This window comes from Hermetia illucens, chromosome 4, assembly GCF_905115235.1.
Source record: "Hermetia illucens chromosome 4, iHerIll2.2.curated.20191125, whole genome shotgun sequence".
In the NCBI taxonomy this organism is placed as follows: Eukaryota; Metazoa; Arthropoda; class Insecta; order Diptera; family Stratiomyidae; genus Hermetia; species Hermetia illucens.
Window position 1 is genome coordinate 166021253 of NC_051852.1, and position 26507 is coordinate 166047759.

Here is a 26507-nt window from a genome sequence, read left to right on the forward strand (position 1 = left end):
TTTGTTTTTCGAGCATGAAAAGAAAAATGAAGATCGGCATGTCAAGTTTCATGTGCTATGCATTTCAATATTCTCCTGGTCATTGATTCGTAAGGAAAAAACATGATAAAATTCCATATATTTTTAACAAAATCGTATATTTTGACGTATCCAAAATTTGGGTTTTGATGTAAAGTGTGGGTAATATGGCACCCAGGGGGCCATATTGGAAGTATGAAAAATTCTTTCAAAAATATTCTCCAAAACTTAACAATTAAGTAAAAAATAAACAATAAATTACCTTCTTTTCTTAAAATTAAGTAAATCCATTAATAAAAAAATAATAATGAACATAATAAAAACGAAATCAAGATAAAATACATATAAAATAAAGTTATCGGCAAAACTCGCAAATATAATAATCTCCTTCGTTTCCCGCACAAACGCAATGAGCCCATAAATTGCATCCCTGGCATTAAATCCACTCCTCCCCTTGTTGGTCATTTGAATACCTTGCATCACAAAATAAGCATTCTGCATCTAAGCTCGTTGGTATTTTATCATTTGAAGGTCCTTCGTCGAAGCTGTCGGATTGTGTGTCTAAATGATTTTCATCTGAGACAGTGGTTTTCCCTCCACGGCTACGACTTTGGATATTGTCAGGATTCTGATTTCCATCTGAAGCACTTGATGTACCTGCCAGGTGTGTTCTATATGCAGAAGAAGTGAGTACTTTTGGTGTGGTACGTTTTCGCCCTCGATTCGAAGTTTTATTTTTAGGTTTTGGTATTGGTTGAATAATTTCTGGTGAAACTATAATGTTTAACTGATGATGCAACAACTCATCTCTTTGCGATGCAGTCAAATTTTCCTGTGTGTTGCTCCCTGGGCGGTTTTCGGAAGTGTTTTCATCGTTATAAACTTGAGCTTCTGCTAAAAAATCTCCGTCAGAAAAAATCTGCGGATTAAAGGGGTAGATTCCGGTGACGCGAAATCCATTTGCAGCGATTTCTCCTGTTGAGCTTCGTAGATAGGCTCGACCAAACAATTCGGCGATATCGTAGGGTTTAAGCAACCGATCGGAATGCAACAAGAAATTTCGGATTTCTTCACTATAATAGGTTTTTAGTGCCCCCATAAAGGTTTTATCCAGGGGCTGCAATTTATGCGTGGTGTGAGGTGGAAGAGTAACTATTGTTACATAGTTCTCATGAGCTAACTCCTGAAGTTCAATGTTACGAGTGTGGCTGTAATGCCCGTCGAGTATTAACAGTACAGGCGACTCCTTAGTTGGATTTGTTTTAGAAAGAAAATGACGAAACCAATCGGTGAATAAATTCGTTTGAATCCAGCCGGATGGGTGGACTTTGCCGATAGCACCATGCGGAGCTCCTTTCATAAGTATATCGGAATAATTTTTTCTGGGGAAAATCATCATGGGTGGTATAAAAAACCCGGAAACATTCATACAGCAAACCACGGTCATCAATGATCCTCGTTCCGCAGCAGTTAAAGCACCTATTTGTTTTTTGCCTTTCTTCCCAATTATTTGAGAAACTTTAGATTGAACGGTTAAAGCCTTGAACACGGGCAAAAGATGTTCCTAATGGTTTCCTTAAAGAAAGTTCGTGTTTGTGTCTTCGTAGAAAAAGGTCTAACCACGAACGCCCTGCTATTTCCTTTGTAAAATTGTTGGGTATGTTATTTTTCAAAGCTAACTGATAGGCCATTCGCCGAGCATCTATTCGTGTTAGACCATAGTATTTCGCTTCCATTAGAAGAATATACTCCACGAGTTTCTTTTCTATATTAAGTGGAAGTACTGTTTTCCTGCCTAGCGGTTTTTCAACAATTTTTTCAGACTCTCCTAGATCGTGCACCAACCTTCTTAATGTAGTCCTCGGTACGCCAAACATTTTTACGGCTTTTTTGTAACCCATCGTCTTACTCCTGACTGCATCTATAGCTTTTTTCATTTGTTCCGGGTCCCATGTTTTCCTCTTTTTGGCTACGGTTAACATAATGCTGTTCCGGGGCATCTATAGGAAACAATACAGCAATCTTTAATACTTTTGTGTTTCAAACATCGATTATGGCCCCCGGAGGCCATAATCGAAACCGAACGGGGGGCCATATTAGACTTATGCAATCACAGAAAAAAAAGCAAAAAATAAAACGAAAAGTAAGCCGTGCTTCAGCATTACCTTGATATGTAATACTGCTGAACCTGTAAAAACTTTTTAGCACAAAACACCATTTAAACATGCCACATTTACAGGAATACCGACAACAAATATCTTCTTGGAAGAAAGTTAGAAGAACACAAAGAACAGAAACTAGAATTTGTCTCTACCATTTGTCATTTAAATGACATATGGATACATGAAAAAACAGCTGTTAAGATTGTGGTTGTTGCACAGTGGCGTTTTTATCTGTGGCTGTTTTGTGTCGCGTAGAATCGTAGGGGGCCAAAATACCAGCAGGGGCCAAATTTAGACCTTCTCCTCTACATTTTGTCGTAGAGACGCCGACCTTGATCCGCCAAGATGTCTATGGGGATTGTCCCTGCCAGTACATATGCTGCTTCTCCTGATGTCGTTCGATAAGCACTACATACCCGGAGTGCACTTAGTCGATACGCCATTCCTAGTTTTCCGCAGTTTGATTTGTTTTCCAGAACGGTTGCCCAAACTGAAGCTGCGTAGAGTAGCACGGAACTAACTACCCTTGAAATAAGACGACGTCGACTTTGTCTTGGTCCACCAATGTTCGGTAGTATCCTCGGTAGATTGTTACAGCGATGGAAGATGCTTTAGTTGCAGCGCACTCAATGTGTTGTTTTAAAGTTGTGTCTTTTGTCAATCATTACTCCCAAATATTTAAGCGACTCTTTGGAGTAAATTGTTTTTTCACCAACTTTAATTTTCACGGTCGTGTCTTTCCTTCTTTTGCTGATTAGCACTAGTTCCGTTTTGTGTTCAGCAAGTGATAGACCGGACTTTTTTAACCAGGAATTGATCTCCCATATCGCTTCATTTGCATAGATTTCGATCTCGTCTAAGCGTTTTTTTGTTGTCACGCCGTTAGGAAGGCGTAGCGTCAGCACTCCATTGTACATAATTAACCACAGTAAGGGACCTAAGGCAGACCCCTGTGGTACGCCGCACGTCATTGGGAATAATTTCTCTCCATCGTCCGAGTCGCAATATAATCTTCTTCCAAGAAGAAATGCAACAACGATGCGTACAATGTACTTTGAAGCCTGTAGTTTGGTTAGAGCCTCTACGATTTTCGTCCACTTTGCAGTGTTGAATGCAGTTTTTACATCGAGTGTCACCACTGCGCAGCATTTGTCATCTTGTATTGCAGCGCGTGCCAGGCCAGTCACCATGTTGATTGCATCGATGGTTGATCTCCCCTTACGAAACCCGAATTGCTTATCGGATAGCGAGCAGCCTGTTGTATAATACTCGTTCAAATAGTTTACCAATGGTATTGACCAAACACATCGGCCGATATGAGGAGGGGTCTCCCAATGGTTTACCTGGCTTCGGAATAAGTATCAACTTTTGCAGCTTCCATTTCTCGGGGAATTCTCCTTCTCTAAGGCATGCCGTAAAAACTTTGGCAAACATACCTGGTGCTGACCTGGCTGCCACTTTCAGGGCGATATTCGGGATTCCATCTGGCCCTGGGGTCTTATTTTCAGCGAACTTCCTTGCTTCATCAAAAATTTCCTCTTCTACCACTTCAGGAATTTCGCCGGGGTTTACATGAACTTTAGGCAGATTTGTGTAGTTCACATCCTCTGGGAAGAGAGTGTCCACTATGTTTTGTAGTAATTTTGGACAGGTAATCGGTGGGGAGCGCTTGCCTTTCAGTGATGGCATTACAGACCTGTAGGCGCCACCCCATGGATCAGAATCAGCTTCGGTATACATCCGCTTGAAATGTTCGGATTTGCGCTTCGTGATAGCTACTTGCAATTTTTTCCTCGCGTTCTTGTATTCCATGTGTAGCTCAACGAATTCAGGTTGATTTCTCCTGCGCTGGGAGCATCTCCTAGCTCTGAGGCAGTTTTTCCGACATTCCTCAATTTCTGAATTCCACCAGAAATTGGGATTTCGTTTTCGGAAAGCGCTACGCCGTGGCATAGAGGCATCGCATGCCAGCTGCAATTTTTCCGCGACCTGTAAAGCTTTTTCTTATGCGCTTCCCGATAATAATGTGAGTCCCTATTGACTATGGCCCTGCTTCATGTGTTAGGTAACATTTTCAGTAAAGGAATTTAAGGTACTTAAATGCTCCCTTGGTTGCAAGAAACGTACAAATTCAGTGATTATTTTGCAACTTTTGGCCATATGTACAGGGTGCGGCAGCATAACTTCCTTTTTTCAAAACTCAATAAAAACTATTGTATGCATCGGAAAATGTTTATTTATTTTTTATAATGTAGGTACATGTCTAAAGTTTTTATTTACATTGTTTTGAAGATCAAATCTGTTAGGTGACGTCCCCCATTCTCCATAGATTGCGTAAACCGATTTCTGGCGTTTGTCATGACTCTTGTTAGCATAGCAGGTGTTATGTTGGCAATTTCTTCTTCGATGTTGGTCGTCAAATCTTGTAGGGTTCTTGGATGGTTCACATAAACACGAGATTTCAAAAAACCCCATAGGAAAAAATCACAAGGGGACAGATCGGGAGAGCGTGCCGGTCATTCCAAATCGCCTCTAATTGAGATAAGGCGCTCTGGAAGTGTTCCCTCAAAACAGCCATCAATGCTCTTGAAGTGTGTGCTGTTGCACCGTCTTGTTGGCACAAAGTGTCCCCCAAATCCAAATTTTCTAGCCGTGGGAAAAAAAATTCTGTAGCATGTTTACATACCGGTCCGAATTCACTATCACTGTAACCTCATTTTCCTCAAAAAACCAGGGACCAATAATTCCAGCTGAGGAAATTGCACACCACACTGTGACTTCGGGTGAATGCAAAGGCTTTTGATGCAATTCTCAAGGGTTGGTGTCAGCCCAGTAGCGCATGTTTTGTTTGTTAACCGACCCACACAAATGGAAATGGGCTTCATCGCTAAAAAAACAATAGCACCCTCGGGAACTACATCAAGAAGAAGCTCACACGCATTCATCCGAGAATTGAAGTCACGTTTTGAAAGTTCCTGCACTATCGCCATCTTATAGGGATGAAAATGAAGATCATCACGAAGAATTCTTCTCACAGAACGATCGGATAATCCAAGGGCAGATGCGTGTTTGCGCGCAGAACGCCGTGGCGATCGCAACATTGACGCTCTCACTGCTTCAATGTTCTCAGGTGATCTAACGGGCCAAGGAACTTCAGTTCTTCCTTTTGTCGCACTTGCAGTTGTCTGAATGTAGTGACCCATGTAACAATTGATTTGCGGTCTGGGACGGGAGCCAACGGGGCTAAATTAAAGCGATTCCGAAATGCACGCTGTGTTGCAATAACCGAACATCCGCTTGAAAAGTAAACCTCAACGGCAAAGGCACGCTCCTCACTATTCCAACGCATGATGGCGACTGAACCGTGTCGGGACAAAACTTTACAGTATCCCCTCTTGAACGAGACCACTAGCGCTCCGCTATGACATCAACTAACTGAGTGGCGCGCATTTTAAAAAAGGAAGTTATGCTGCCGCACCCTGTAGATACGTAAATGTGTGCTATTCTTTTGTTGTTTCGACTCAATCGGATATTTACTGGGCAGACGCCTCACTTGAAGCGCAATATTCAAAATCAAATAAAAATTTGCATAAATTGCGGTCCAAACAAAAATATTTTAGAGGAAAAATCATCCAATGAGTCTAGGGGTTGAGAACAATATCAAACAGACAATTTGGGCAGGGTAAGGATTGCAGCCAATTGTTTCTGTTGCCTCCCGCTGTATCTCGTATTTACTCAGTAGTTCCACTCAGGAGTGCTCCATCAGTATCTCCCTTCTATAAACACCGCCAGGATTTAATGAATCCCAACCTGAAACAACCGCTTAATTTCCCATAAATAGGAATGCCATGTTGGTATTGCTCGGCATCATTGAAATTCAAATGTATCCGGAGAATATTTCCATTATTATCGGTTAATAGCGCCCAGCATTTATACATTAAGTAAACATTTAATTAATAAAATTTAATTAACAACTAGATATTGGAGGAACAACCAGTGGAATTTAATTAAACACCGGGAGAAAGTGACTGTTCACCCGTTGGATGGGGAAATTTATGCACAGATAATTAATTTATCGACGTCCTACGACGTGTACTTCCACGGAGCCATGGAGGTGCCGGATATCGCGAAACAAAGATATACATTCCCCGAGTCCGATTACAGCACGGTGGAGATAGTGGCCTTGGAAATTTCTGCATCGGAAGCTGCCAGAGAGTAAGCTTAATTTTGTGTATTAGGTTGCATGTCGTTTGGAGTTCTAGGTTAATCAGCCTCGAGTGCTCTACGTTACTCCACTTCCTCGATCCTTCGTCCTGGCGCTTAATATTTTAACACGATGCTGATATATTGAGCCTGGACCGGATAACAGAGACGAGAGGACTTGAAAGTGCATTATGAATTTTTTGCATTGTACATTTCCACGACTTTGTAGGTTCACCATTACCCAGCGAGGATGCCGCTTCCCCCATGAAGCAGACGATATGATATCTAGCCCCATCTACAGCCGCGGGTTATGCCATCAGGAATGTCGGATGAAGCTTGCCCTGAAGACATGCAAATGTGTTCCGCATTTTTATAGGAATCGACGTAAGTTTCGCTATTAGACAGGGTACGTGCTCGGAGAGAGTTCATTGCATTTATTCAGCGGGAGTTTAGTGGCTTAAGGCTTATCGCTTGGCAAAATTAATTTGAAAGTTATTTTGAGACCTGGCAGGCAATTGCTAGGCTAATAAAAGCCAACATTGCAGGCTCCAGACCTTCTCCCGTAGTAGGAGAAGTGTTGAATTGAAATGCGGGAGTACTTGTCAACTGCCGATGTATCTGACTAACATTTATTTACTTTAGATACTGTTCAAGGCATCCGGGAATAATGCCGATAATGAGCTCGATTCGAAATGTTCCCTTAAGGATATTCTAGCTCCACAGAAAATTCGAATTTCCACTAACCTCGTTACTATTTTCCAATGCACTTGCCACAGTGAAAAGCGGGAAAGTACTGCCAGTTTGTGACTTCGAAGGACTCAAGTGCTTGGCGGTTATTAAAAGTAAGTACGCATTGTGCTTTACATACTTGTTACAGAATTATTATTATTATGAGCGTGTTTAATTTGCATACAACATTACTTGGCTTGCCATTCGATGTTTGCTGGTAGCACTTGATCAGCTGAAAATGGTGCAAGTTAGCTTTTTAGTTGATTTCCCTTGAGAAGTGTTCATTGTAATTGTAGACTTTGTTTGCTTGTACCAAGGATCGTTACATTGTTCATTGGCGCATGGTGACGTTAGCTTCATGTCTGTATTCGAACATTTTGTTGTTTTCGAGAAACAAAAGGATGACTTTGTAGAATTAACAAAGAAACAACGAGCGATTTTCAATACTTCATTTGCATTTGTTTCATTCAGACGTCCAACAAGGACTTCCTTGAACCTACTCCGTGATGTGTTACAGGGGTTTGGCGTATAAATAACAGGGGAACAACTCATCAAAGCGACAATTTATTCCACTAACTAGACGGATCAAACCTAGAGCCTTAAAGGTAATGAGACGACATGATGAAAACTCAAATGACAAAAGATTCTCCCCAGTAGATGCACCTCATCAGACGCTGCCTCTGCCCTTGGAGCAGCCTGGCCGAAAGTGGCTGCAGGTGGTAATCGATCCTCCACAAATGTGGAAGAGGGTTTCTTCCCAATTGGTCCGATCCGAGACGGACTTAAGACTCCCTCAATTCTCAAATAAAATAAAAAAAAAATGAAATTCATAATTATTCTACGCTGAGCTTAACCTTACACACATTTATATATTTTTTTGTGCGTACACGGAGGTGGAAAATCTTAGAAAGGCACGTCCGCCACAGCTCCCGAACTACAGCTGGCGCGTGTGGGATTCACACCCACTAAAAACCATCCCCGATCTCTTCAGCCCCAGCCCCGCGGGACCACCATTGGTCTCCCCATGTTTTCGCTCAAGCCACACCCTAATGTTGGGAATGAGCCTGTGCGTCCACCGACCTTTCGTAGACTCGTCCCATCTGCGTTGCCAGAGATCAAGCGATTCTGACCTTGCCGCATTTCTACGCTGTGCATGCCCCTCCATATGTCTTGCATTGTACAGGACACTCATTTCTTTGGCCAGAATGTCAACCGGGATCATGCCTGCCACCACCAATACTGCCTCATCTGATGTGGTTCTAAAAGTACTGCAAACCCTCAAAGCCATCCGCCGGTAAACCGAGTTCAGTTGCTTCCGTCTCTGAGAGTTTGCAACTGCCTCTGCCCACACAGGCGACGAGTAGAGCAGGATGGAGCGCACCACTCCGGCTAGCACCAACCTCCGGCAGTGTTTCGGTCCACCAATATTTGGCAACATTTTTGCAAGCGCCGTGGTGGCACTGGCTGCCTTTTGGCATGCATACTCTAGGTGTTCCCTAAAACTCAATTTGGTATCAATTATTACCCCCAGGTATTTGATAGTCGGCTTTGATACAACCGTATGTCCACCGACCTCCACTTTTAGAGTATTATTTTTCCTGCGGTTCGTTATTAAGACCGCTTCCGTTTTCGCGTCCGCCAAGGTCAGCCCGGCTTTTCTAGCCAGGACTTTACCGCTCTCACTGTTTCGGTTGTGTAAACCTCGACATCTTCTGGGTGTTTTGCTGCAACAACCACAGCTAGGTCATCAGCAAAGCCGACAATCGTAGTCCCCTCTGGGACGGGAAGAGCAAGCACCCTATTATACATGATATTCCACAACAGGGGACCAAGTACCGATCCCTGTGGTACCCCGGCTGTGACAATGTACTCTTTGAGACCCTCATCCGTCCCGTACCAGAGAGTCCTCTCTGAGAGGTAGTTTTCCACCAAATTCGCTAAGTATCCGGGGACACCTATGTCAGCCAACGCCCGTTTAATTCTATTCCAGTTGGCCGAGTTGAATGCGTTTTTGACATCCAACGCCACCACGGCACAGCAGCCGCCAGAAATCAGTGCACCTTTTGCCAGGTTTACCACCATGCCAATTGCGTCCACCGTAGAGTGGGCGCGTCGGAAACCAAACTGGCGTTCCGACAAACCATTGTTGGCTTCGACGATGGGCAGGAGTCTGTTGTAGATGACTCTTTCCACCATCTTCCCCATTGTATCCAACAGGCAGATAGGACGATACGACGCTGGGTTTCCAGGTGGCTTACCAGGCTTCGTAAGCAACACCAACTTTTGCTTTTTCCACTGGGCAGGGAATATTCCTTCTTTCAGGCACGCCTCGAAGGTGTTGGCGAAAAGGTCGGGCCTAGTCTTCACTGCCAGTTTCAAAGCTCGTTTGGGGATGCCATCCAAACCTGGGGCCTTGTTGTCACCGAACCTACCACATATTTCCCGCAGCTCCTCCACAATTACAGGCGGTATTATGCCGTCATTTAGCTGGACAAAAATTTGCCTTCCCCTATTTTCGTGGTGAGGGATATGTATGTATATCGTTGCCATAAAGCCCTGTGTGGGGAACAGCACGTCTATCACACCTATGCGCCATCACTGCCCGTTTCTGGTAATATACCCCAACTCTCTCCACAAGTTCGCACCCTTCAACCATTGCCCTGATCTACGCTACTCTGTTGAAACCCACACGCCCCTTTCATGGGATAGTGGGTTTGATACGTGGATAGTGGGTCACGATGCATATTTAAGTCGATGAAAGCTGGGACCATCCTAGTAAGAGTTGCGAACACTGTCCATATGCTACTCTAATTTAAGAGAATAAAGAGGATCTTGACGTGGAACAGCCTCAACCTGATGTTGCTTCTTCAAAATCCAGAGCCTAGTGGATCCGGTTTTTAGGCCGGCTATGAGGAAATTTTTACAGATGAACTGGTGTGTGTGTGATTGTCTTTCTCGTCTAACGAAATATCCCGGATTCGTTTATGTATCACAGAATTTCCGTTAATAGATATAATGCTACCAGTTGCAGTTGTAGCACATCAGCACCAAAAATCTGTTGTCTAACGCGTCCATAGGCGGGGCACTCACATAGAAAATGTACCGTGGATTTCGCTTCCTCATTACAGGATGAACACGTATCACCTTGGAGAGTTCCTTCTTCTTCTTTTTCTTCAGCCTTTGTCCCGTTCACAAGCGGGGTCGGCTCGTCGTGATCGGCTTCGCCATTTGGCTCTATCGAATGCCTGATCTGGGTGCAATCTCGAGGCTTTCAAATCCCCATCCAGCGTATCAAGCCACAGTTGCTTAGGTCTGCCTTTTGGTCGTTTACCATCGACTTCGATGTTCAGACCAATCTTGGCAAGTGAATTCTTGTTTGCACGAATTGCGTGACCATACCATCGAAGACGCCTCTCTCGCAACTTTTCCACGATCGGTGCAACCCGATAACGATCGCGGATATCCTCATTTCGGATGTGATCTAAACGTGTGACGCCACTAGTCCAACGTAGCATCTTCGTCTCGATTACCGCAAGACGCCGTTCATTGTCTTTTATGGTCGGCCAACACTCAGAACCATAGAGAGCGACTGGACGAGCGACATTGCGGTAAATTTTAGATTTGAGACGTTCGTTGATACGTCGATCACAAAGGACACCAGTTGTGCCACTTCATCCAGGTTGCGTTATTGCGTGAAGCAATTTCATAACGCAGTTCTCCATTGGTTGATAGCGTTGACCCGAGCTATTTAAATCGCTCAGTTCTGGGCAGATCACTGCCGCTGACAGTGATTGTGCCTGTTTCATGAGGATCGGTCGTCAAAAATTCAGTTTTGTTTAAATTCAATCTGAGACCGTGTTGCATGAGGCGATCATTCCATTTTTGGACAAGTTGCCCGAAATCATTTTTGCTATCAGATGCTAGGAAAACATCATCTGCATAAAGCAGTGTGTAGGGCGCTGGACGTTGGATATCCCGTGTGACGGTGTCCATAACAAGGACAAAGAGGAGTGGTGAGAGGGCACTTCCTTGATGAACACCAACAGAGACACGAAGCGGTTTTGATACACCCGCCATACTTCGAACTTTACTTTTCGGATCGTGGTAGAGCAATTGAACCCAGCCCACGAGTTCTTCTGGCACTAAGTGTTGTCGTAGAGCATACCAGATGAGTTCGTGTGGTACACGGTTAAACGCTTTCTCTAGATCCAGAAAGGCAATGTAAAGAGGGCGATGCTTCTTACGGTGTTTCTCCATGAGTAACCGCGCACCGTGTATTGCGTCAGTAGCTCCGCGGTTCTTGACAAATCCGGCTTGATTCACGGTTATTTCAACGATTTTGCGAATACGGTTGTCAAGAATGCGTTCAAAAATCTTCATGGTATGGGAAAGTAACCGGATCGGACGGTAATTTGAACATTCTGCTGGGCTACCTTTCTTTTTCCATATTGGAACAGTGGTACTTTCTTGCCAGTCAGATGGTGTTCTTCCTTCCTGAATAAGCCGGTTAAAGAATTCACTGAGCCACAGTGTTGGGTCCCAGCTCTTCGCTTTCCAGAGCTCAGATGCGATGTCGTCAGGTCCTGTTGCTTTCCCCGATTTCATTTGTTTTATTGCCTCCTCGACTTCAGTTGCGCTGACTGGTGGAATTGCTCCAAATGTCGGCAAAGATTGTGGAAGCGGAGGATGAGCAAATTCTTCAGTTGAAATCTGCTCGAAGTATTCTCGCCATCTATCCGTTGCGGCTCGACGGTTGGTAAGCAAAGTACCGTTCTTGTCATTAACACAGCAGAAGTGTTCGATATCCTGTGTGCGTTCATCACGGCTTTTAGCAAGTCGATACAGATCTCTCTCGCCATCCCGAGTGTCCAGTTTATCGTAAAGATTTTTGAAATGGTTCGCTCGGGTGACAGTGACCGCTTTGTGGATCGTGTCTTTTATTTGGTTCCATGATTCTTCCACATTCGTAATGGTTGGCAATCGTATGAGTGAGACCGTTTCTTCTTTCTTCTCACCAAATCGCCACTATTTGATGCGCGGCGGGCCAGTGCGTTCCTCACGCTGTTTTATCGGTGGCTTAATTCGCAGGATGGCAATCAACGGCCGTTGTTGAGGTGCGATGGTCTCATAGTGAACGACTTTGCAATCAGTGACAGTGGTAAAATGTTGGCGTCTTATGAGAACATAGTCAATTTGCGTTTTACTGTTCCCACTATAAAATGTGGGAAGATGAGACAATCGTTTGATGAACCATGTATTCATAAGTACAAGGTCATGGGTGTCCGCAAAATCGATTATACGCTCGCCACCCTTATAGCGCGCTCCGAACCTCTTTCCCCCATGGCACGTGTTATCGTCTGCCTTTTCACCCACACGACCATTAAGGTCGCCGGCAATGATTATATAATCGTCAGCAGGCACGTGACAAGTCTTTTCATCGAGAAGTTGCCAGAAGGCATCTTTCTCGGTATCAGGTCGACTTGTCTGTGGTGCATACGCGGTGAAGAAGTGAATAGTGCGATCAGCTGATATAATGGTAAGCTTCATCAGCCGATCATCAAATCGTTCGACTTCTTTAATGGCATCACGGAAACCTTCTGAGATGGCAAAGTCAACACCATATTGAGTGTGTGGGTTACCAAAATAGAGAAGTTTGTAGCCATTTTTACCGCGTTCGCGTTCAATGTCGCAGCTTTTGGCACCAGACCATCGGGTTTCTTGCAGAGCGCAGATGTCAATGCACCTTTTCCTCCGCCTCTGCCCTCCACAAATGTGGAAAAGAATTTCTTCCCAATTGGTCCAGTCCGACATCTGCTGAATGCGGACGTAGGACTCCCTCAATCCTCAAATAAATTAAAAAAATGAAATTCATAATTGTTCTACGCTGAGCTTAGCTTTACATACATTCATATATGTCTATCGTTGTCATAAAGCTCTATATGGGGAAAAGTACGTCTATCACACCTATGCGCCATCACTGTCTGGGAATATGCCCTAGCTATCTCGATCACGATTTTTCGAGAAGCTCGCACTCTTCAATTATTGCCCTGAGCTACCTATCCCCATCAGGGGATAGTGGGTCACGACGCAAATTTGAGTCGATGAAAGTTTGGAGAGTCGGAATAAGAGTTGCGATCACTGTCTGTAGATTTGCTACAAGTCTACAATCGCCCGGAATGCTGGTCAAGTTCCGCAACTGATCATACAAGGGTACCTCTTCGTCCGCTTGGTTCGCATTATCAGATGTTGACATTGGTGACTGACTCGAACTGCCCCTCTACCAGACGAGGATACGCTGTCGGTAACGCACTTCCAGGAGGCCCAGGATGATCAATGCTGCACTGAATGAGAAACTTACGGTTGTACTTGATGATCAGTATGGTAATGATGATGGTGATGCTCAACTGGGGGTATTGTTGATCTGAAATCGAGGGGAGGTTGATCGAATATCAGGCTGTCCATCTTCGGTGTTGGAGCTGGACGTAGGCGGAAAACATTCTTCTGGCCCATCGTCCAGTTGCCAGACTCGATTATTTTGTCTTCCACAACTCTTCTCGTCTCTGACATCGTTGAGCGGAGGAACATACCATTTACTTGAATAGTGCAGCCGTCGCTGGTATGTACTATTCCCGCATCCTCCAGAGCCACCTCGTGCCTCTCTCCGTTACAGGTTCTGAACATATGGTGGAAGCACTAGTGACATACAGCCAGCTGGCTCTTCCTATCACTTCTTTCCAGATCGTAGCGTGGTATAGGACCTCTTGCACATAACATTTCGGTTTGTTCGGCCGTTCGTAGATCGCATCAAGCACAAAGCTGGGTACGTCGTTCATATTTTTAGAAACCTTGGGTGCACATAGGAAGGATTTGTCTGGTTGCAACATGATGTTCGCGAGGCCTAGTTAAGTTCGAAGTAGTTTTCCTGATTGAAGTCAACTGCGAGAATGCTGACGTCGATTTGAGGGATCTGATACCGGCCACCTCCTGAAGCTCGATGAATGGCTGTCACGTGTAATAGATCGTATTCGTGCCTACCGATTATGCAGAAATATCCAAACATATGGATTCATTCTGCTTCTTTTTGCGATACCCGCCGTTCTAGTGGAACTTTCTAGACCTCATATATAGCGGGCCTATCTTAGCCAGGAGATTGGTGATCGCGTTTATCAGGGTTTCCTTGGCTACGAGCCCATGGCCGTACAATGCGGACACGATTCGGCTATATATGTATCCAACTCGTCGAAGTAGTCCACTGATGTCAAGTAAGTAGACAATATCCTCCCATTTAAGCCGCCTGGGTCCATCCTGATAAACTAGCCAGTCATCCTGTTTACAGATTCTATAACTGTCGGAACTGCGGAGTTATAAGCTTCTAGTCGTGCGTTGATTACAACGTTTTGCTGGGTCATTGATTGCAACGTGGTGAGTTGCATTTGCCGAAGATCCTCAATGTCGTTATAGACCTCTTCGCTAACACCAAATACAGCTGTCAACACCTTTCTTAATAGACCTCTTGTTTTCCTTTTCACCGCCGGAAGGTCGAGCAGCTCATCGATCTTGCAGGTGGCATCCCTGTATTTGAAATCTAGATGTTTTAGTTGTTTCTACTCTCGCAGCTTGTCTGCACGTCGCCTGTGACTGACTTAGGACATCATTCATATTTCGGCGATCCTTGATCACATTGTGAACCGGGAAATACACCTCGATCCGTAACTCTTCTCGAACGAGTCGGGCCCGTCCTAATTTCTCAACGTGGTACCTAACTTCAGGCTTCCAAATTTCGTATTCGTCTGCCAAAATGTTTTATGCAAAAGGTGTGCCAAATGATGAATGAAATAGGATAGCGATATTTAGCAATAAACGTGCCCAAATACATGCTGCCACTCGTCGTTTTTAGGAGGTTTATTCAAGACCGTGATTTCAAGTTTAGTGGTATGCTTTGGCCTACTAGGGTTTGAGCCGGCGGCATTTCTGGATACTTCTTTTTCACTGATATTGGCTCTCTAATTAAAGTCTTTTCGGTTTCCTCAGCTGGATTTCGCTACGCGGTCTGCTTTGGTAGTGGCTCCTCTGGTAATTCCAGTGTCAGTGGGCATAGATTCACGAAGCCAACTTGCTTCTCTAGTGAGCCATGGTAACGGACGGTAACTGCTCGTATTTTCCCATCGCACCCAGGATGAACGGCGCTAATATGAGCCAATGGTCATTTCGCTGGCGGTGTTTCTCTCTCCTTAATAATAACTAGTCGTCCGCGCTTCATGTTAGGAGTCTCCTTATCCCATCTGGTCCGGGTTTGTAAGTGGTGCAGGTATTCCTGAGTCCACCTCTTCCAGAATACCAAATGCAAGGCTTTTATCTGCTGCCATCGTTCATACAGGTCACGCTGACTGTTGTCCACTTCCGGTAGAGGTTTTAACGAACTGTGAACCAAAAAATGACCTGCTGTCAAGGCCTCCAAATTGTTGGGGTTGTTGGAGAGGGGAACCGGGGACCTCGAATTTAAGCATGTTTGCCAGGTGCATAATACTGTAGTAAACTCCTCGAATGTTGGTACCAATCGGGCTTTATCGAAAACTCACTTAAATTGTTGTTTGGCTGACTTCATAGTTGCCTCCCACAATCTGACAAAATGCGGCATAGCGACTGGGATAAAACGCCATGTAACACCGTCCTTCGATGATATCATAGCGGTGCGTATATTATAGCCTGTTGTACTTTCTTATCCATCTGGTTGTTGACCCCAATTAAATTTGTGCCGTGATCGCTGTATATGAAAATGCAGACATACCCTTTCAGAGTTGCTGTTGAACGACCCTTTGACATCCGTGTCTTGAATGGGCCAGCATAGTCTACGCCACACTGCAAAAATGGCGGACTTGGCGTGATCCGGACTGTCAAAAGAAAAAGACTGATGTAACGCTTCCATGAAGCATGTCCATGTGTGCTTCACGAATGATTAGCTGTCTAACGTAGTGATCTCAAGGCAGCAGCGTCAGATGTTTATGATCTTCAATGACATCTGCATGCCGAAGTCTGCCCTCGACCCTTAGTGGCAGTTTCTTCCTCAGCGGTCCATTCTTCTCCACTGCCTTGATATATTCTGCGAATGCTGATGCTTGGATAAGTCGTAGTACTCTTCGCCGACTTTGTTCATATTCGACGACGGTGATCGGACCTTTCAATTTTGATGAAAATCGAGTGAAAAACTGGAATACCGGGTTAGCAAGCCGAAACGATTAGACATACCTGAGAATCAAGCAACTTCGATTTGATAATTTTGATCAGACAGTCATTGCGGCGCTTTCCACCACAAATTGTGTCTTCGTAACCCCCCGGACTGATGTCTCTTGAAGCACAATCAGCGAGGTTCTGTTTGGATTTCACGTGTCCTCAAATCCAGGTCCTTTTGCTTATGTCCTGAATCTTCGCCACTCGATTGGCGACGTAAGTTTCTAGTTCAGTCGGTTACTTCTTCAGCTAAACCAGTGACCAGTTTGATGGAGTCGACCGTTGATCTGGCCATACGGAAATTGTCGGTCTGATAAGCCTCCTGGACTCTCTACAGCCGGGAGCAATCTCTTGTATATTATTCGCTTGAACATTTTCCCCATAGTGTTCAATATACATATAGGCATGTAGGAAGATGGTTCACAAGGAGGCTTACCAGGTTCAGGCAACAACACCAACTTTTATCTTTTCCATGTCTCGGGAAATATCCCTTATACCAAGCATGCTTCAAATAACTCTACAAATATGTCTGGTTTCGACTTAACATCCAACTTAAGGGCTTTATTTGGTAAACCGGCGAGGGCCAACGATCTGTTGCCTCCCAGCCTACTGCTAATCTCTAGTACTACTTTTGTCGTAACTGGGGATATTGCAGCCATATCTAAAGATGTCTGCAGACTGTAACCGCTTGTGCTGTCCTAGGGAAACAAACACTGAATAATTTTCAGTAGGAGATCGAGACATGAAATTTGTAGAGGTGCCTAACGTTCGAACCTCCTCATCACAACCCTGTAGGGGCAGGGGGTCTATATCCGCCTCAGCGCAGAGTTGCTTGAAGTAGGCCCTCTTTGATCGCTGTATCGCCAGATTCAGGTTTCTTCCAGCTTGATTGTAAACACGCTGCTTCACTTCCTGTTCAGTTCTACAAATTGCGGTTGGGCCGCTCGTCTAGTGCGATGACACACCAACCAAAGATCAGACAATTCGCTTTTGCATCAGCAGTTGGACCTTCTGCTGGGGAAAGCAAAACGTCTTGGCATTGATGCGATACACTCTGTGATATGGAGGGATCTCCCCGGAGGTGTGCATGGTGGTGCATCCTGGTCCAACCATACACCTATGAATATTTGCTCGTTAATTGCTTTCGCTGTCCAACATGACTTTCTCTACATTCTTGGACGAACAGGTCTCAACCCGCTTGGCTTCCTTTTTAGATCAAAGACGAATGCCTGGTGATCACTGTAGGTGTTGTCTTCACTGACATTCCAGGAGATATGGTGAGCTAGTGAAGGACTAACAAAAGTCAGATCTACAACCGAACCGGACCCCTCTTTCCAGTGCCCTCTTGCATTCGTCAATGAACTTCCCTATTCTGTGACCCATGTTTTGAAGTCACCAGCGTTGACTTTTGGTCTCCATTCTTTTGCGATGTTTTCGGAATTGAGCAAACGTCAGGCTTAGAGGAGCATAGCAGCTATAGACGTATATGCTGTTTATTTTCGCCCATACGCACCCACCTGTGGGCTGCCATATAGATTCTTGTATGGCTTGGTCCCCGCATGCCCACAAAGCCGCCTCACCTACAGCACCAGCTACTCATACATTATTATTAGGGTTTCTATAGAGTTCGCTTATTATAGCCAATTGGATCCCTGATTCGTGGGTGGCAGAGCAGGTCTTGAGCGACCCTACGTGATTGACTTGAATCAACCTCACTTAACTCCGTTTTGAATTCCGGCAATTTCCGCTTCCGCCAATATGTCGCCTGTCTAGGCCCTTTTTCTTCATCGGACAACCTGCATTTGTTGTTACATTCCCCGGTAATGTGAACCGTTTCTCCAAAACGTCTGCATCGGTCAGACCAATCAACCGCACTTTTGCATGCTCTAACCAGATGTCCCTATAAGAGACACTTGAAACATCTCTTGGGTAGTGATTGGATTTCTAAGGCGACCAAGTACCCACTCAATGCGGACCTTCCCGACATCTAGTGGTTTACGTGCTGCTTTTGCTGGTAGCCGAATGGTCGCCGTTTACGTGCTCTCACACGCCTTTCTGAAGCTTACAATGGATGCCTCCTGGACAGTGCAGATTTTTGCCTTAAAAGGTACCTCATCTAAATCCTAGCACTTTATAACGGTAGCACTTTCCCCAAGTAAATTTATTTCTTGCCTACGGAAACCTCCGCCTTTGCCTTCGTCGGAACTTTTCAGCTCCCACATCAGATTCCCCTAAGTCTTCGAGATCACAGTCAGTTTTCACTCTTCTTTGTGACATAATACCCGTGCTTGAGATGATGCTCACCTCGGGACTTTCCTTTTTAAGGTTTTGCTTGCGAAACAAAACCTTATTAAAATCGGTTCAACGTCTGTCTGTCTTTTTTTTCGGCGTTGGAAGGTGGAAAGGTTCAAAACCTACTGCTGGCTCCTGCCACGCAGTTATGTGAGACTTCTACTCACTAAAACCATCTTCTTCTCATTCCACTCTCTCCATGGAACTCCTATCAAGTATTGCGGGGCTGGATCAGCTTTTAACTGCGGTTCATCATGGTTCTGTCCCTTCCTTGTTTTCGTCGTAGTTCTTCCTGCCTAAGCTGTTGGTGAACAGTGTGCCGTTCCCTTACAACCTGGTTCCAGGCATCCGTTGACTTCAGCATAAACTCCACAATGTTTACGGGTGTTAAACGCCTGTCTGCGACCGCTTTCATTCTTGTTCGGTGTGCGGTGAACCTGGGGTAATCAAATATGACATGCTCCGCATTCTCAGCCCCGTTACCACATCTTGGGCAGCATGGTGATTCGTCGTGACCAAGTCGATGTAAATAAGCACGATAGCCTCCATGTCCACTTAAGAATATCCGGAATGATGCGGTATGTCCAACGACCAGTTTGGGGCTCGTCCCATCGCTGTTGCCACCGTTCGATAAATTCCCACCGTGCCAGCTGCCGTCAAAATGAGCTAGACTCTCCAGCTGCATACGTTTTGTCGTAGAGTCGCCGACTTTCCTTCGCCAAGATGTCTATGGGGAGCATCCCTGCTAGTACATATGCTGCTTCTCCTGATGTTGTCCGATCTGCACTGCATACCCGGAGGGCACTTAGCCGATACGCCATTCCCAATTTTCGGCAGTTCGCTTTGTTATTCAGAGCAGTTGCCTAAACTGGAGCTGCGTAGCGTACCACGGAGCTGACTACCGTGGAGAGCAGAAGACGTCGACTTTGTCTGAGCCCACCAATGACAGTATCCTCGAGATCGTTGTAGCGATGGAAGACTCTTTAGTTGCGCCGTACTCAATGTGTCTTTTGAAGTTGCGTCTTCTGTCAATAATTACTCCCAAGTATTTGAGGAAAAGGAAAGGCCAGAATTTCTCAACCAGGAATTGATCTCCCATATCGCTTCATTTGCATAGATCTCGATCTCGTCTTGGTGCTTTGTAATCACTGTTCTTCCGATATTATCGGCGAAGCCAATAGTTGTCACGTTGTCCGGTAGGCGTAGCGTCAACACTCCATCGTACATAACTAACCACAGCAAGGGACCCAGGACAGAACCCTGTGGCACTCCACAAGTTGTTGAGAATATTTTTAGCCCATCGTCCGAGTCGCAATAAAGTCTTCTCCCAAAGAGAAGCTCGACCACAATGCGTACAATGTACTTCGGGGCCTGTATCTTGTCGAGTGCCTCGATAATTTTTGTCCATTTTGGACTATTAAACGCATTTTTTTTACGTCGAGGGTTATTACTGCACAGCATTTTCCTTCTTCTATTGCAGTCTGAGCCAAGCCAGTCAGCATGCTGATTGCGTCGACAGTTGATTTTGCCTTACGAAATCCGAATTGTTTGTCGGAAAGGCCTCCTTCCTTTTCCGCAACAGCGAGCAGTCTGTTATATATTACTCATTCAAATAGTTTGCCAATGGTATTGACCAGACATATCGGCCTATATGAGGAGGGGTCACCCAATGGTTTACCTGCCTTCGGAATGAGTATTAGCTTTTGTACCTTCCATTGCTCTGGGAATTCTCCTTCCCTAAGGTATGCCGTGAAAACTTGAGCAAACATACCTGGCGCTGTCCTGGCGGCTTCTTTTAGGGCAATGTTAGGGGTTCCATTCGGTCCTGGAGTCTTTTTTTCAGTCAATCTTTTTGCTGCGTCTAGAACCTCCTCATTTACCACTATCGGAACTTCGTCGGGATTTAAATGTACTGCAGGCAGACTTGTACCATTCACATCCACTGGGAATAGAGTGTTCACAATATTCTGCAACAACTCTGGGCAAGTAATCGGTGGGGAAAGCTCGCCTTTTAGTGATGACATCACCGACCTATATGCGTCACCCCATGGGTCAGAGTCAGCTTCAATACACATCCGCTTGAAATGTTCGGATTTGCTCTTGCAATTTTTTCCTCGCATTTTTATATTGCACGTGTAGCTCCTCGAACTCAGGTCGGTTTCTTCTGCGTTGGGAGTGTCTCCTAGCTTTGAGGCACTTTTCCGGCATTCCTCAATTTCGGAATTCCACGAAAAATTAGGATTTCGTCTTCGGAAAGTGCTACGTCGAGGCATAGCGGCATCGCATGCCCGCTGCAATTTTTCCACGACCTGTGAAACTTTGTTTTGTGCGCTTCCCGATAGCAATGTATCTTTCAGAAGTACCTTCTTGAATATTTCTGCTTCGAATTTCTTCGTTACCCAGCTCATCGTTATTCATTTTAATGGCTTCAAATTATTCCTTTGCGAAGTTTGAAAGATGATAGCCTGATGATCGCTATGTGTGTACTCCTCGCTGACACGCTACTCCAAGTCTCTGATTAGAGTATCACTGACGAAGGTGAGGTCTACCACCGATTGCAATTCTCCCCTCCGGAATGTGTTGGCTTCCCCAGAGTTGGCAAGTACCACGTTCAAGCGCGAGAATGTCTCCAGCAACATTCGTCCTCTTCCGTTGGTTTCTCTGCTACCCCATTCTTCTACCCATGCGTTGAAGTCGCCGGCTGTCTGTCTGTCTTTTTTTTTTTTTTTTTGAGGAGGTGGAAATCTTCAAAAGACACTGGTCTGGACACACCAGCGTGTGGGATTTTTACCCACTAAAACCACCCCCGACTCCCTCCCTGCCCCGCGGAACCACCATAAGGTATTACATCACGGGGCGGAGTCAGCTCACTCTAGCTTTGTCACCTTTCTTCTATACGCGGCGCACGTGACCGCGTTTTTCTCCTTTCCTCTGCTTTTCGCAGTTTATTTTGGATAGATGCGATCATGGAGTTTACCGCATCCCAATTCTCTAGATGTGCTAGCATTTTCGGCATCAGATTTTCTGGTACCAGCACCTCTCCTAGAGTCTCCTCTAGATTCCTCCTCTCTTCCACAAATCTCGGACAGTGGAAGAATACATGCTCTGGGTCCTCTGGGACTCCATTGCAATTTGGACAATCGGGTGAGGTCTCCAATTTAAACCTGTGAAGGTATTGGAGATATCCTCCGTGCCCCGTGAGAAACTGGGTGAGATTATAATTAATCTCACCATGTCGTCTCTCCAACCACTCCTTGATGGCAGGAATGAGCCTGTGCGTCCACCGGCTCTTTCCCGAGCGTTCCCACCGCTCTTGCCATCTATTTATGGATATCTCCCTTTCAGCCTTCTTCGTCCGCGATGAGGAAGAGGTTGGCTTTGCATTGTATATGTTCGCCATCTCATCTGCCAAGATGTCAATCGGCATCATTCCAGGGATGACGAATGCTGCATCATCTGAGACAGTCCTGAAGGCAGAGCATACCCTCAGGGCTGCATTCAGTTTGCTAGTGTTAACTGACATCCACAACGCCTCCCTCCAAACTGGGGTTGCATAAAGCATGATCGAGGTCACCACCCTGGCTATAAGCAACCTAGAGGTATGCCGTGGCCCGCCAATGTTCGGCATCATCCTCGCCAGGGCCATACTTGCAGTGGATGATTTGTCGCAAACATACCGCACATGTTGCTTATAGCTAAGCTTCCTGTCTATCACCACTCCCAAGTATTTGATGGTCGGCTTGGAAGTGATAATATGATTCCCGATTCTAATACAGGCGTAATTTCTCTTCCGGCGCTTAGTGATGAGGACCGCTTCCATTTTTTCCTCCGCAAGTGTCAGACCAGAGCTCTTTAACCAACTTTTAATAGCACTGATTGCCTCACTTGAGTATAACTCAGCATCTTCAAGATGCTTTGCGACAACAACCAGTGCTATGTCGTCATCGTAACCCACCACTGTGGCTTCCCCCGGAAGGGGAAGATTAAATACATCGTTGTATATGATGTTCCACAGTAGTGGGTCCAATACGGAGCCCTGCGGGACACCCGCGGAAACAACGTGCTCCTGGGGTCCGTCATCGGTGTCATACCAGAGCCTCCTTTCAGTTAAATAGCTATCGACGATAGCAGCGAGATAGGCGGGAATACCAACCTTCGCTAAAGATTTCCGTATTAAATTCCAATTGGCCGAATTGAATGCATTTTTCACTTCCAGGGTTACCACCACGCAATATTTGCTGGTACTACCCTTTCCGTGAATTGCATCTTCGGCCAAGCCAGTAACCAATTTGATGGCATCAATGGTTGATCTGGCTTTACGGAATCCATACTGCTTATCTGAAAGGCCGCCTTGACTCTCAACAACCGGAAGTAATCTATTATAGATTACCCGCTCTAGCATTTTCCCCACCGTGTCCAGGAGACATATGGGCCGTTATGAGGATGGTTCACCTGGAGGTTTACCTGGTTTAGGCAGAAGTACCAACTTCTACCGCTTCCATGCCACTGGAAATATCCCCTCGGACATGCACGCTTCGAACAAGTCAGCGAACATGTCCGGTCTGGATTTCACGGCAAGCTTAAGGGCCTTATTCGGTACTCCGTCCAGGCCCGGCGCTTTATAATCTCCTATTCTACCACAGATATCCAACAGCTCGTCTCTGGTGACTGGCGGAATTGCTGCCACATTCAGAGGTGGTTGGAATGTGTCGGTGCTCTCCTTTTGCTGGGGGAATAACCCCTGGATGATTTTTAGCAAGAGGGTGGGGCACGTGATCTGCGGAGATGAACGGCCTCTGAATCGTCCCATCACGATTCTGTAGGCATTCCCCCACGGGTTTATGTTCGCTTCTGAGCAGAGCTCCTAAAAGCAATCCCTCTTGCTTCGCTGGATGGCGAGCTTGAGGTTTTTGCGGGCTGCCTTATAGGCGCGCTCTTTTTGTCCCTGTTCGACTCTACCTACCGCCCTCTGAGCCACTCTTCTGGCTCGGTGGCAGGCTGATCGAAGGCCGGTCAGTTCATCATTCCACCAGTAGTTTGGTCTTCTACTGGGTAATGAACACCTTCTAGGCATGGACGCGTCACACGCTTTGGCAATGCATTGAGCCAGATGGACGGCTCTTTCCGTAGAGGTGCCTGCTTTATCAGGCTGATCTAACCACACCTCTATGAAGGTCTCCTCATCCAAAGATTTTGCAGACCAGCCTGAAATCTTTTTCGGTTTCCGGCATGATAGCTCTTTGGCCAGTGGCTCGACACATGTCTCAAAGAAGATTGCCTGGTGATCGCTGTGGGTGTAGCGTTCACTGACGCACCAGGACATACCACGCGCCAGCGAAGGGCTGACAAAGGTCAGGTCTACAACTGAGCCTGACCCCCCTTTCTGGAAGGTGTTTACAGCACCTTCGTTAGCCAAAACTATGTCCATCTGCGCGAAAGCTTCTAATAAACTGCGCCCCCTAGCATTTGATTCCCTACTACCCCACTCTAGGGCCCTGAGCTGAGCGCTGTCTGTTTGTCTGTCTGTCACAAGCACTTTTCTCAAAAACTGCTATACCGATTGACACGAAATTTGGTGAGAAGGTGGGAACTGTGGACCCCCAGACATGCAGTAAGTGCTATCTTTCAAGGTTGAATTTAGGGGGAGGGGGGGGGGGCTTCCCATACATGTAAAAGGGGGGTGTAAACATTTTTTTCACCGAATGTAGTCATGTGAGGTATCAAATGAAAGGTCTCGATTAGTACTTTTCGAAGCCGCTCATAGTTTTGAGATTTGTTAGAAAAGCGGGGAGTGGGAGGGGTGGAAAATGATGATTTCTTTAACGAACCCGTTCCCAGAAACTACCAACCGAAAAATCTGAAAAAAATCATGAAGCTGCCTCTATACGGTGCCCAGGCCTCAAAATACTCTCCATATCGATATCTGTTCAAATTAAGTTAATAATAGTATATTACAATATTTTTGGGAAAATTGAGTAAAACCCCCTTAAGTTTATCCCAGAGTTATAGTAGTGGCATAAAACATAATATGAAGCATATTATCCCCAAGTTTGATAAAAATCATACTATTAGTAACAAAGTTGTCTTTACCGTATAAATTTACAACCCGAAGTACTAATTCTGACATGCTAAATACATATACCTAACGGGCTACGTACAAATGGGATAGTTCTACACTCAAATATACATACAGAAGAAGCAAACAAAACCTTTCATACCTGAAGCGCCCAGCTTCCGGTTTCCCGACTTGTTTTTAGGCTTTTTTGGCCCAACTTTAGTCCAATTGATGCGTACCCCTTGATCGAACATCGTGGCGTTAGTGCCTTAGGCACAATTTTTCCGGCTGGCGAGGTTTTAAGCCCCTTTCTTAAAGTGGGCAATACGCCTCTTTATTTTTTTGAGAACTGTCTGATTTCCTGGATGTTCGACTTTCTTTTCCTGAGCCTTCTTTTTTCTCTGCCTATCCACGAGTATACCGAATATATGGTTGAGTGTCACCTGCGTTGACTGCGTTTCCGCCTGTCTGTCTGCCAAACTCATTTCTTCAGAAACGATTACTCTTACTGATTTGAAATTTGGTGGAAAAGCGGGAACTGTGAATCCCTTTGCCTGCGGTGAGTGAGAAACATTGCTCTACGTTGAGTTCAAGGGGAACCCCCCCCCCCTCCGCCCTATATATGAAAAAGAGGGGTATATAGTCATGTGGAGTACCAAATGAAAGGTCTCGGTTTGTAATTTTCGAAGTAGGTATTAGTTTTGACATTGGTTCCAAAACGGAGGAGTGCGACTGTTTGAAAAGGGCAAACTATCTGAAGAAATTCTAATCTGTCCGTTTTGGGCTTTGCTTGAATTTCTTCACTTAAAGTAGGTTCCCGGCAAGTCTCTTAATAAAGTATTGACATTATTATTATTCTGTTAAGGGAAAGTCGCACCGCGTCCTTGAAGAACTATTGTGCCCCTTTTACTGGTTATAGTGTACCTATTGATCATAGTATCTCAAGCAGGCCTGTAACCGTTAGGAACTTTAGTATGTTCCCCACTTCCAGATGTTTCAGCTTTGCATCTGGTATTAAGTGTTCTCCCAGATGTCTCGACCTACTTTGCACAAGTGCCGGCCACTGTCCCAGGACGTGTATAGAGGTTTCGTCCTCCTCCTCACAAAACCTGCAGGCAGTGTCCATAGATATCCCTAGCTTCCCTAAGTGATAGTTGAGCCGACAATGACCAGTGAGAATTCCCACTATGATTCGGAGATTCTTTTTGGTGAGGTTTAAGCAATCCTTTGTACGCATGGGTTCGTATCCCCCAATAAGCACCCTGGACTGCTCCATCACTGGTAGGCCCGCCCAATATAATTCCCTCAACCGTTTCTCTTCGTTTCTTAGATTCATAGCCATGAAACCGTTTCCGATTCCACAGAAGGGTTCTGGCCCGTGTAAAGGCATCCCTGCTCCCTTCTTGGTTAGTTCATCCGCTGCCTCGTTGCCTTCCAACCCAGCATGGCCTGGAACCCAAAGTATCCAGACCTTGTTGGACGAGTCGAGTGTCAAGGCATTCCCATACCAGTTTAGAGTTCACCTGGTTGGACCTAAGTGCCTTGATCGCTGCTTGGCTATCGGTGCGAATAGCTATATTCTGCCCCCTGTAGTTCCTTTGCAGATTAAAGGAGGCACATTTGTCGATGGCGTAAATTTCCGCCTGGAATATGCTAGTGTACCTACCCATTGGCTCAAAGTACATTTTCCTTGGACCGATGACACCGGCACCCGCTCCCTCTGCTGTGAGGGATCCGTCAGTGTACCAAGTAATAAGTTGTTGGTTTAAGCCGTATGTCGCAGCCACGCTTTCCCAGTTTGCCTTGTTACTCCAACGTGT

At 45.5% G+C, this 26507-nt stretch overlaps 1 protein-coding gene across 1 annotated transcript in view; it reads left to right on the forward strand.

Annotated features, from left to right (window-relative positions):
- The window catches only part of LOC119654147 (sodium channel protein Nach-like), a 96093-nt gene that overhangs the window by 63809 nt on the left and 5777 nt on the right, over window positions 1-26507 (forward strand). Inside the window, exons 4-6 of the mRNA XM_038059310.1 lie at window positions 6159-6395; window positions 6613-6767; window positions 7160-7225. Coding sequence (XP_037915238.1) covers window positions 6159-6395; window positions 6613-6767; window positions 7160-7225 — 458 coding nt within the window. The remainder of the gene's footprint in view (window positions 1-6158; window positions 6396-6612; window positions 6768-7159; window positions 7226-26507) is intronic.